This window comes from Dendrobates tinctorius, unplaced genomic scaffold, assembly GCF_039654945.1.
Source record: "Dendrobates tinctorius isolate UK_male_01 unplaced genomic scaffold, ASM3965494v1 ptg000027l, whole genome shotgun sequence".
Taxonomy (NCBI): Eukaryota; Metazoa; Chordata; class Amphibia; order Anura; family Dendrobatidae; genus Dendrobates; species Dendrobates tinctorius.
In genome coordinates this window covers 17,973,474-17,985,924 of record NW_027361695.1, presented here as the reverse complement: position 1 = coordinate 17,985,924, position 12,451 = coordinate 17,973,474, and the positions used below count along the sequence as shown (strand labels likewise).

The 12,451-nt window shown below is 42.2% G+C and overlaps 1 protein-coding gene across 1 annotated transcript in view; it reads right to left on the bottom strand.

The window, feature by feature from the left end:
* FAM107A (family with sequence similarity 107 member A) overlaps positions 1-12,451 on the bottom strand; it is a 70,142-nt gene that overhangs the window by 24,943 nt on the left and 32,748 nt on the right. The window contains exon 2 of the mRNA XM_073569814.1: positions 659-833. Coding sequence (XP_073425915.1) covers positions 659-833 — 175 coding nt within the window. The remainder of the gene's footprint in view (positions 1-658; positions 834-12,451) is intronic.

Below are 12,451 nucleotides of genomic sequence, written 5' to 3'. Positions count from 1 at the left end.
AAATATGCGCAAGCTGCCATTTTTCTCCTACGCAGATTTGGTCAGAGAAAAAAGAAAATCGCCCCGTTGAACAACTTCAGTCCTTTATTTTTTCATGGACAGCACTTGGACTGAAAATATGGTCGGTCGTGTCAACGAGTCCTAATACAAAGGAGAGCTAATTTGCCCATCATGTTCCCACTCCAATCTAAAAAAAATGGCTATTTGGGGATCACTAGACATGAGTTTTATCAGAAATTACCAAATCAAGTTTTCCCCTATCCATAAGATAGGGAATAACTTGCTTATCGTTAGGGGTCTGACCAACAATCTCAAGATTGAGGCTCTGGAACCACCTAGAATGAGGCTGAGGGATGTTTGCGCAAACTCTTCTCCTTTTTTTTAATGGAAGGTAGAGTAGAGCACTCCACTGCCAGTCCAATAGACAATGAATCGAGTAAAGGTCTTGCATGCGCACCTCTACTCCGTTCAAAAACGGCGCTGCAGAGCCCCATTCTCAGGAGTTCTGGAGCCCTGATCTCGGGATCGCTGGGGGTCATCAGAAAGTTATTCCCTTTTCAACAGATGTGATGCAACTTGTGATTTTGGGAATAATCCTTCAACATTTAAGCTAGAGAACTGAAATGCTTTGATAAGTCATGAAGAAGGGAAGCCGTACCTCCTATGGTTCATGAGCAGTTCGCGATGGAGCTCCTGGTGGCTTCTGGAAGCTTTTACGGGATTCAAGAGTTTCTTGGGCTTGATAAGTTCTGTGTTTGATTCCAGATAGTCAGGATGAGCCAAAATACTCCCAATATCAGGCGGCTCCCTCTGAATCTCAGAGTACATAGAAGCTGCGGGTAAAACACACGATACATTAATGCCGAAAAGAAACACAACCTGAGAAATTGTAAGAGCAGAATTCCTAATCAATCAATCCGGGTGCTGAGGTCTAGGGGGCTATTTGTTACCCTTGAGATGGAAATCATCCAAACCTGACCATTTCATCTGTACAGGGACCTCTTGAGTTTTCCCAACAGATGACATTGAAATTTTAAGTGCCAATCCCATAAGGTGTATGTGTGGTGTTGAACTTTTTCAGGTCACGGTGTCGTGAAAGTTTTTAACGATAGGGGGTCAGATAACTAACATCCCTGTCAATTTCTTGGAAAGTTAAATAGGTTTTCCCATCTCCAGGATCCTATCCCAATATGTAGTAGGTGTAATAATAATAATAATAATAGCAAATGCTTCCAATTAGAAATGTAGCATAGTTTTTCTAATTAGCTTTGTCTCTTTCCTCATGCGCAGACATTGCAGGATCTTAGGTATCCATGGTTACGACCACTGATATAGTGACAGCTAGTTGCTAGTGGTCATAACCATGGATACCTAAGGTCCTGCAATGCCTGCACATGAGGAAAGAGACATAGTGAATCAGAGAAACTATACTACATTTCTAATTGGAGGTATTTGATAATTTTATTAATATTACACTCATATTGGGATAGGATCTTGGAGATGGGAATACTTATATCTATAGAAAGTTGCACGACATTCTAGGAAGAGTTGAGCAATGGATGAAAGTTGTAGGGACACTGCAACTCCCATAGAATTGTCTGGGCATTATGGAGGCAGTATAGCAGAATAAGCTATGTCCATAACGCCTAGGTTAAGGAAACAATGTAGCTCGCTGTATCACGCTTTTACAAAACTTCCATTCACTCCTATGGGAAACAGCCGCACGTTGATGTTTCTGTAGTCCCGTCTCCTCTGGAAGGAACTTGGACGCTAATAATCAAGTTTCCCTTTAGTTATGAAATATATAGCTGCTAGATAAAATATTCACAATTCTTATTATAATAGTCTGCTTATAAAAGTCAGTGCCAGGGGTGTAAATAAAAAAGGCGATTCCGTAGTCTGTTCCCATTTTCTGGAGGAAAAATACAAAGGAAGGAGCTGCACGTCTTACAAAAGCAACGAAAACCTACTTTAAAATCAGCGCTAATTCCCCAAGAATGAATAGATGTCTACGTGAAGTCGGTCAGGTGCACAGTCATTCTAGGCCAAAAGGCCCTCCGGGGTCTAGCAGGGTATAAATGGAATTAGCAGACGTTCACAGCGTCCTATAAAATGACACACGTCCTGGATAATATTAACTTTGTGTCTAGATGGGGGTTGTGAGAGAGAGAGCAGAAAAAAAAACCTGAAAAGAAGAAGAAACTTAAAAGTAAAAATGGAAGGAATGGAAACTGAGAGCGTAATGTCAGAAAGAATAAAACGCCCATAACAGTATAAAGGGTCATAGAAAAATAAGAGATATGAATTAAAGGGGAAGTAGAGTTCTAAACAGAAGAAGTGATGAAGCAGATCAAGTAGTGTCCCGAGCTGTAGACATTAAAGGGAACCGGACAGCGGGCGGCATGCATCGGGCACCGGTTGTGTGATCTCAGCCAGGTTTGCTTGATTCTGAAATGCTGCTGCGTTTTAGAGAAAAAGTATATTAAAAAGCCGGCGAGGAACCATGCAGGAGAATTGTTGGAAAGGCTGGCTCCTGGCGGCTTCTCCCTGTCCACTGCCAATGATTGACAGGTCTCTCCCTATACACACATGCACTCAGGGGGAGTGGGCAGGGAGAAGCCGCTGGGGACCGGCCTTTCTGATTAGTCTCCTGTTCTGCTTGGTCCCGGACGCTTTTAAAGTATGTTTTTCTCTGACAAGCCATGAAATACGTGGCTGAAATCATGCAGATAGTGTCCCTAGTGCTTCTGTACCACTGGGAACCAGGCATGATATACTATTCCCAACTCTACCCTGGACAACCAGGGATACATAAATTAAATTATTCCCTAGTATATACTTCCAGAATTGTAGATGTTACCTCCTTTTCTGCTGAAGGCTACGAGGAATGCAAACAAAGAGTTTAATTACCCTAGAGCATCAATGATACTGTCCTTGACCACTTCAATACCCTTGACCACCATGGATGTTGGCACAAAGACTATAAAATTATTAATTTGAATGGTTCATTAAAGAAATAGGACATAAATATAATATTCGTGGGGGGGCGAATAATTGGCACCCTCACATCAGCTATTTTCAATCCCAGTACTGGTCAAATGTAACCAGTGAGCGGAACAGAACCGAACAGATCCAATCACTGTGTATCGGCAATTGCCAAGAACTGCAGATTAGCTACTATTCATGTGAATTTAAGCTGATCTGCAGTTCTCAGCAATGGCTACTATACGGTGAATGATTTCTGATGGATCGGCTAGGGTCCAGGGTGTTGGATCCCAACACATCTGATATTGATGACCTATATATAATACCGTAATAAATCAACACAACAAGGTCGTATAATATGGCTGCGCCAACATTATTAGCGGGGGGAAGTCAATTTTTTTCAGTGGCTCTTCACTTTGACTAAAAGAGTGTTACTGGCGCGAACCCTCTCCCAATATATAGGGCATATTGTGCCTATATATGTCACTCTGCACCACCTCTCTAAAACGAACTCGTGGCCTTTTGCACATGGAAGATGAAAATTTCAGTTTTGGTCTTCAAGTGTCCTTCAGACTCTCTTTGAGGTGTTGAATTTGCCTTCGAGGGAGAAGTCACAAGTCCGAACGGCCTTTAATTTGTTGTGATGCATTAATTATCATCCTCTTTATAACCCGAAACTGTATTTGCCTGCAAAGCAACAGTCATTTGATATGTCTAAGACACAGCCAAACAGAATACTTAGAGGAACCCAAAGGCTGCTACTAAAGACACTTAATCCCATTACTTATTAAAAGCATCCAATGGATTGTGCGCCAACAAGTTATTATACATTTCATTTTCCATTTGGGTAACAAACCTAAATAATGTAGATGCAGAGAGTGAGTGGGTGAGGCACCTGCAGCACAGACAACTATTACGGACCTGTAAGAATATTATTATTCTTCAAGTAGTGCCAACAAATCCCACAAAACTATATAAATGATGGATCCACTCATATGTATTGTGTGTTTCGTTTAATTTCTGTTACGTGGGTCTGCCTGTGGTCGAATGACAACTCTAAAATGACTACTACAGACAATCTTAGCACAAGCCACTCTGTTTGCCAGATCTCAGGGGTAGCTCTGGCCTTCACCCTTTGACTCCTGCGCAGGGATCTGCACTTTCACTGGGGCCTCTGGGTTGTGGCCACAGAGTTAGTGGCTGATCCATGATGCAGACTAGAACAAACTATTAGGGCCAGGTCAAGGTATTTTCGTGCCCAAGGCAGAAGAAGCCAATGGTGCTTAACCCCGATGAACCCTTAGCCACGAAGCAAAAGAATGGGACAGAGATTAAGGTAACAAGACACTTAATGCACCCACCCTCCCCATCCGATAGGTTAGGTAACAAGCTCTAACGACCACTTACACTAAAATTGTTACCTTTTTCACCAAAAAACAGCAAAAGTAAAAAACTGGTGTTGTATTTTTATACTGGCACTGGTTCTGGTGACACTCATGTAGTGATGGTCGTTCCGATGCTGTATTCATCAACAGAACTATCATCGGTACATGAATATGAAACCAAAAGCATCATCAGTACAAAAGTAGAACACCAGAGGCATCAATAGTTTATAAATAAGACACCAGGACCATGATCAATAAATAAATACATCACCAGAACCACCATCAGTACATGAATAAATCACCAAAACCACCACAAAGTACATAAATACGGCATCAGAACCACCATCGGTACATAATTGCATCACCAGAACCACATCAGTAAATAAATACACCAATACCATCATCAGTACATGAATACTTCACCAGAATCACCATAAGTACATGATTGCATCACCAAGCTTAGTACAGCAATCAATTGTATTGTCAAGTCAGCCTTATATACATTTGTGTTGCATGAGCCTACAACTCCCAGCATGTCCTGAACAACAGTAAGGAGATGCTTGGAGTTGTTGTTATCAATCATTATCAGACTGCGGACCATAAAGGAACCACAGTACTAATGAGATGCAGACACACTACCATGACGTAAGTTAACTCCCAAAATCCTAGACTGGATGAACTCAAGTCCCAGAGGACACAGAACTAGAGTTGTCGCCTGTGACAAGTGTGGCACCACCTGGCGAAAGAAGCACAGTAAAAAAAAAGGCAGGCAACAACTAAGATGGAAAAAGTGGAGGAAAAAAACGCATTCAGCGTCCTGTAAAACATTTCTTCTTTACGGAAAAATTAAAATTTAGGGTTTGCAGGGGTGAATGGAATGCTTGCAGGACGACAGCCGTTTCTCACCAACAGGTCCTTGTGTACACAATGTAATTTTCCAATAAAGAAGAAAGGGTTTAATGGATGTTGGGTGACTTTTTTCTTCTACTTTTTCCTGCTATGCTGTCCTTGCTATTTTGTAGGCACCTGTGTTGCTGTAAGGTCTATGGGGTTAATCTGCAGGTTAATAGCCTTCTGACACCGTGCGGCGCCCGCGCTGAGAGCCCCGTATGTGCAGGTTAATAGCGTTATTTTATATGAGAGGTACCCTTTACATACCCTTTATGACCGAGGGGCGCACTCTTCTACTACTTTTTGATCAGTCCAGAAATACTTGGTGCTGATAACTTTAAGGGTATCTATCAGGCGATTTTTTTTCATAGCATACTAATAGCATCCTGAAATAGGACCTGGGCTGTGCTTTCAGAATATGTAATGTTTATTGCGGTAATGTGCCCTGTTTTCTTGCTGTAAGCTCCAGACAGTTCAGAGTCACGCTAGGGCACAGTCAGACTGCCGTATTACTCGAGCAAGGATCGCACTGCAATCCTCGGACTGGCGGTCAGCTCTCCGAACCTGAAGGTGACATGTATTCCTATGACACTTACCACGCTGCTTGCTGTAGTTTTGATGAAATCACTGTTTTATCAGCAGGAGATTATCACTAGAAGACTAGTATGCTGTCATGTAATCCAAACAAATCCCCACCATTGATTGGCAGGATTCTGCCTATGCATAGTACAGGGTCCATTTATATGGATACACCTAAATAAAATGGGAATGCTCATTGATATCAGCTTCCTGTTTGTAGCACATTAGTATATGGGAGGGGGGAAACTTTTCAAGTTTGGCGGCCATTTGAAGTCGGCCATTTTGGATCCAACTTTATTTTCTTCATTGGGAAGAGGGTCATGTGACACATCAAACTTATTGAGAATTTCACAAGAATAACAATGGTGTGCTTGCTTTTAACATAACTTTATTCTTTCATGAGTTATCTACAAGTTTCTTTTTGTTTACAGCCATTGACATGTTGCAGAGGTTAACACGTGAGGAGCGGATAGAAATTGTGTTGATGGCCGGTGAACGAAGTTCCCGGGGTCATTGCAGCAGATTTCAGTGCAAGACACCCTACGCAAGAAAACTGTCACTATTCCCAATTTATTTAGGTGTATCCTTATAAATGGCCCACCTAAAAAAGATTGCCTCATCACTGAACAATGTTCTGTGTAAACTGAGGGGCCTGTTCCAATTTTTGTTTCGCCCATTCTGCAAATTCAGCATGCCGATCTGGTACACCCACCATTCCCATTTTATTTAGGTGTATCCATATAAATGGCCCACCTAGTTTATTCAGAAAGCTGCCAATCAGTGGTGTGGGCAGGGTTAAACAGAGCTCAGCATTCAGAGAACTGCTCTACCTGCAGCAGAGAAAACAGTCTTTAATTAAAGCTGCAGCACCTAGTAAAGTAAGTGATGAATCACTGGAATCAGGGTCTCTTTCCTACATTATCCTGCTTTTACATAGGGTTGCAAAAACTTGGTCACAGATTCCCTTTAGTGGCATTTTGGAGTATTCTGGAAGGCGGTCAGGATGGTTAGTAGTGGCAACGGGCTTTACAGTTCCCACACCCTGGCTCCCCACAGATAAAACACAATGTCCCTTTTGCTGCGCATGCAGCGTGCGCAGCAGACACTTACGGTTACTGTCAGAGTTCCTTCCAGTTCTGGCACTCCGGCTTCTTGTTTCCAAGTTTCACATAACACCTCAGAGTCACAGTCTTTTTCAAACAGTTCAACTTTACTTATCAAAAGGGCACTCATCACCTTGGCAGCACAATTCACACAGAGCCACGTATCCTGTGCTTTCCCTGCCTTCCGGGCAGACTCTACTCTTTTTGTAATCTTTTTTTCTTTCCACCTGGCAATCCCTGCTGACTCCTTGGACAATTTGTGTCCCATTCAAGCAGCCGACGTCACCAGCTCCCTGTCATCCCCTCGTCCGGTTCCAATTGGGAAAGGTTCCAGGAATGCCATCTCCGCTGTTCCTGCCCCGGTTATAGACTCCGGATCCGTCCTGGGGATGGTCCTGTTGAGCTGGTGCCCGACTGCACTAGTCTATGCTTGGGGCCCCTTACTGCCGTCACAGCTTTATCCCCACAGCCAATAACTGTCTGCTCCACTGCTTCTCACAACCTGCCATGGGCAAGGCCACCTGGGCTCTGCTGCCTAATCAGGAGGTGTCCTGACTATATCTCCCCACTCTCCGCTGCTCTGTGACCCCTCCCAATTGCTTAACCCCTATGCTGTCTGCATCTAACACTCCTATCTACTCTCTAATGCGCGCCCCCTCTATTCTAACACCACTGTTACTCTATGCTAACTTCTATCCCTAATCCTAAACATAGTACATGACATTACGGTGCATAAATGTTACATTTCACAATAATAAACAATGAGGTGCCGCATGAAATTGTGTGATCAGACTCCAGGGGAGAAGAGGCACGAGAGGCTCCCCGCCACTTCCTTACATATGCAACAATGGTGGGTCTGTCTCCAATTAGAATTTAATGGATTTGTCCAGGTTTATCACATAGAATGACTGCAGACTTATGAATCCTCAAATCACGCGCTATGAAGATTCTCCCGGTAAGACGGCGGCCAGACCGAGCGGTCATATGATCAAAAGTATGCGATTTGCATTCTCTTAGCCACATTCCGACTAGTCGTGTGTGACCTCTAGTCAGGCTGTGACCGGGAATGTGCATATCGTATATTTGTGTTCCCATGACCGCTCAGTCTCGCCGCTGCGCGGGATGTGATTATTCACAAGTCCGCAGTCACAGTGATTGCATTCTTTCGTGATTGGACAACCTCTTTAAGTTCTAACTAATATTACCTTAAGAGGGGCTTAAGAGTTGTCAAGATGATTCAACCTTTTTGACTCCTACATGAACTCTACTTTGATGTTAAGAGTCCATCAAACTTAAAAAAAAAACTCCTTTAAGACCCCAAAATATATTTTCCAGCATTTTCACTAGAGTTTTCTTGAATTATAGAGGAATGACGGCAGAATTCTTCGTTTTGAAAGCACATAATGCACTTTATATATAACCCCACACTGGAGAACTATGTTGGCCGGGCGCTGCGGGCACCATTGTAATCTAATATCTAAATAACTCCGGCAGAATGCAGATCGAGATCCTCAGCACAATCTCGGCAGTGGGTAACGTTCCCGACAACAGTGGATCTTTGTGTGATAACAATAGTTAAGACATTTGTATTCCTCCGGCCGCTGGCGTATGGTGTAATGCAGATTCCTAAAGGCCTGGCTTCCAGGCTTTGAGAAAAAAAAAAAAGAAAAAAGTTTTTATTTCCTCGTTTTCAATGGTCTGAGTGAATCTGTCAGAGATGAGGGACGTTTGGCTACGTATAAAGAAGCAAGCCGTACGGTGAAGAAAGGAGTCTGGCCCGATGCCCAGATGAAGAGGGAACATTTCTCATGAGTCTCGCTCAGCACATTGGTTCTGCCTGCACTGCGTACTTGAACGGCACTGAATGACTATAGACCATAAGGATGGATAATTGTAATGAAGAGATCTTCAAATAAGCCACTTGTGGGGGGGTTTTTTGGACAAGGACCTCACCGCACTGGTCCAAACTAGCAGAGTTTTGAGGCTGACGTCATTCATCTTGATGGTCAGGCTCATATTTTTATACAACCACTATCCAGAGAATAGGTGACCTGAGGAAGGCTGTTACCAGCCAAAACGCTTTGAGGTTTTTTTTATTTGTTTTTTTAACAATAAAAAACATTTTTGGGGACAAAAAGTTTTTGTCCCTGTTTACATACACTATTAAAAAAAAGACACATCTGCATGCTTTTCTCAATATCTGACATGAAGCCAGAATAAACCTTTCCCGTTTTAGGTCAATTAGGATTACCTTAATCTAATATATAAAGCTCAATGTGTGTATGTATGTATGTGTGTATGTCCGGGATTGGCATCTGCACCGTCGCAGCTACAGCCACAAAATTTGCATAGTCACACGTCTGGACCCCGAGAGCGTCATAGGCTATGTTGTGAGGCGAAATTTTAACCATGCGTGTTCCAATTCACCAAACAATTTGGCCTATTATTCTTATCATTTCTATGGTGTTATCGTCCTTCTGTAAAGCTGGAAATAACACAATTTATTACTGTGCCAACACAGACCACCCTCTGACACAGACTGCAGGGGGAGCCCAGTATCACACAGGATAGGATTATATGCACGGCTCAGCAGTCAGTATCACACAGGATAGGATTAGACACATGGCTCAGCAGTCAGTATCACACAGGATAGGATTAGATACACGGCTCAGCAGTCAGTATCACACAGGATAGGATTAGATACACGGCTCAGCAGTCAGTATCACACAGGAGAGGATTAGACACATGGCTCAGCAGTCAGTATCACACAGGATAGGATTAGATACACAGCTCAGTAGTCAGTATCACACAGGATAGGAATAGATACACAGCTCAGCACACAGTATCACACAAGATATGGTTAGATACATGGCTCAGCAGATGGTATCACACAGGATAGGATTAGATATACAGCTCAGCACACAGTATCACACAGGATAGGATTAGATACACAGCTCAGCACACAGTATCACACAAGATAGGGTTAGATACACGGCTCAGCAGATGGTATCACACAGGATAGGATTAGATACACAGCTCAGCAGTGAGTATCACACAGGAGAGGATTAGACACATGGCTCAGCAGTCAGTATCACACAGGATAGGATTAGATACACAGCTCAGTAGTCAGTATCACACAGGATAGGAATAGATACACAGCTCAGCAGACAGTATCACACAGGATAGGATTAGATACACAGCTCAGCACACAGTATCACACAAGATAGGGTTAGATACACGGCTCAGCAGATGGTAACAAACAGAATAGGATTAGATACATGGCCCTGCAGTCAGTATCACACAGGATAGGATTAGATACACGGCTGAGCAGTCAGTAACACACAATAGGATTAGATACACAGCTCAGCAGAAAGTATCACACAGGAGAGGATTAGGTACACAGCTCAGCAGACATTATCACACAGGATAGGGTTAGATACACAGCTCAGAAACAGGATGTGCCAAAGGAGAGGACATTTTCATTCCAAGAATTCCACTCATTCCATCTGATTTGTTTTTTGATTTTATACGCCTCCAGTTTCCAATTCAACTGCTATTTGCAATGTCCATTAACAATGCTCAGGAACAGTCCTTGAAAGTAGTAGGGATCGATTTGCAATCTCTATGCTTTTCTCATGGTCAACTTTACGTGGTCTGTACAAGAGTTGGAACTGCCAAAAATCTGTTCATCTTTGCACCGAAAGGAAAAACCAAAAATCTTGAATGAGTTGAAAATAAAATACTATCAATACTTGGGTAATCGTTTAGTTAATTTGTGCTGCAAATCTGTAGTGTTGAATATATGATGTGAAATGTTTTTATGTGCAATAGAATCATCATAATTTGTTATAACCACAGTTAGTTACTATGCCCAGGCAACGCTGGGCTCTTCAGCTAGTTAATATTTGCCAAATGCCAGAATAATGAGGGAGAGAGAATGGTTTAAGCCATTTTTATTACTTACTGCAAAGGCAAATGTTTACGTAACACTAAGATTACTGTGCCTTTAAACAATTCTGGATTGCCCATATCATGATGCCATGTGTTTGGAAGCTTCTGATAGGATTTTTGGCAACATCTGAGTTAATTAGAGACACACCTGTGGATGTATTTTAATGCACACCTGAAACATATTGTTTCTTTGTGTAGCATCATGGGAAAGTCTAAAGAAATCAGCAATGATATCAGGAAGAGAATTGTGGACTTGCACATCTGGCTCATCCTTGTGTACAATTTCAAGATATCTGAAGGTGCCTCATTCATCTGTACAAACAATTATGCACAAGTACAAACAAGATGGGAATGTCCAGCCATCTCACCGCTCAGGAAGGAGATGGGTTCTGTGTCCCAGAAATGAATGTGCTTTGGAAAGACAAGTGTATAACAACCCAAGGACAAAAGCACAAGACCTTGTGAAGATGATGGTGGAAGCTGGTAAGATTGTGCCAATATCCACAGTGAAACAAGTACTGTATCAATATGGGCTGAAAGGCCATTCTGCCAGGAAGAAGCCAATACTTAAAAGAAACATGCAAAAGCCAGATTAATGTTTACAAATGCACACAGGAACAAAGAAATTATTTTTTGAAGAATGTCCTGTGGTCTGATGAAATTAAAATTGAATTTTTGGGGTATGATGACCATCATTACATTTTGAGGAAAAAGGGTGAAACTTGAAAGCCTAAGAACACCATCTCAACTGTGAAACACGGTGGAGACAGCATCATGTTGTGGGGTTATTTTGCTGCTGGACGGACTGGTGCACTTCACAAAATAGATGGTATCATGAGAAAAGAGGATTATGTGGCAATACTGAAGCAACATCTCAAGGCATCAGCCAGGAAATTAAAGCTTGGGTGGAAATGGGTCTTCCAAATGGCCAATGACCCAAAGAATATTGTCAAAACGGTAACAAAGTGGCTTAAGGATAACAAAGTCAATGTTTTGGAGTGGCCATCACAAAGCCCTGCTCTCAGTCCTATAGAAAATGTATGGGCAAAGCTGAAAAGGCTGGTGCCAGCAAGGCCACCTACAAACCTGGATCTGTTACCCCAGTTTTGTCAGGAGGAATGGGCACAAATTCCGACCAACTATTGTGAGAAGCTTGTGGAAGGAGATCCCAAACGTGTGACCCAAGTCATTCAGTTTAAGGGCAATGGTGCCAAATATTAATGAAATGTATGTGAACTTTTGACTTTATGGTAATCCTAACTGACCTAAAATGGGAAAAGGTTTATTCTGATTTCATGTCAGATATTGAAAAAAACATGCAGATGTGTCTTTTTATATAGTGTATGGAAACATCTGGTTTCAGCTGTACTTGGAATATCTACTATGGTCACATGAACTGGGACACCAGTGGGTTTCATTAATGCAACGATCCTCGTATTAATTTTCGGGAATATTATTTGAGTATTATAGGCGTATTATTTCTGAGTAATATCTACGGTACAAAATAATTAATATCTAAAAATAAAGAACGGTCTGTGTATGGGTACATCTATGTCT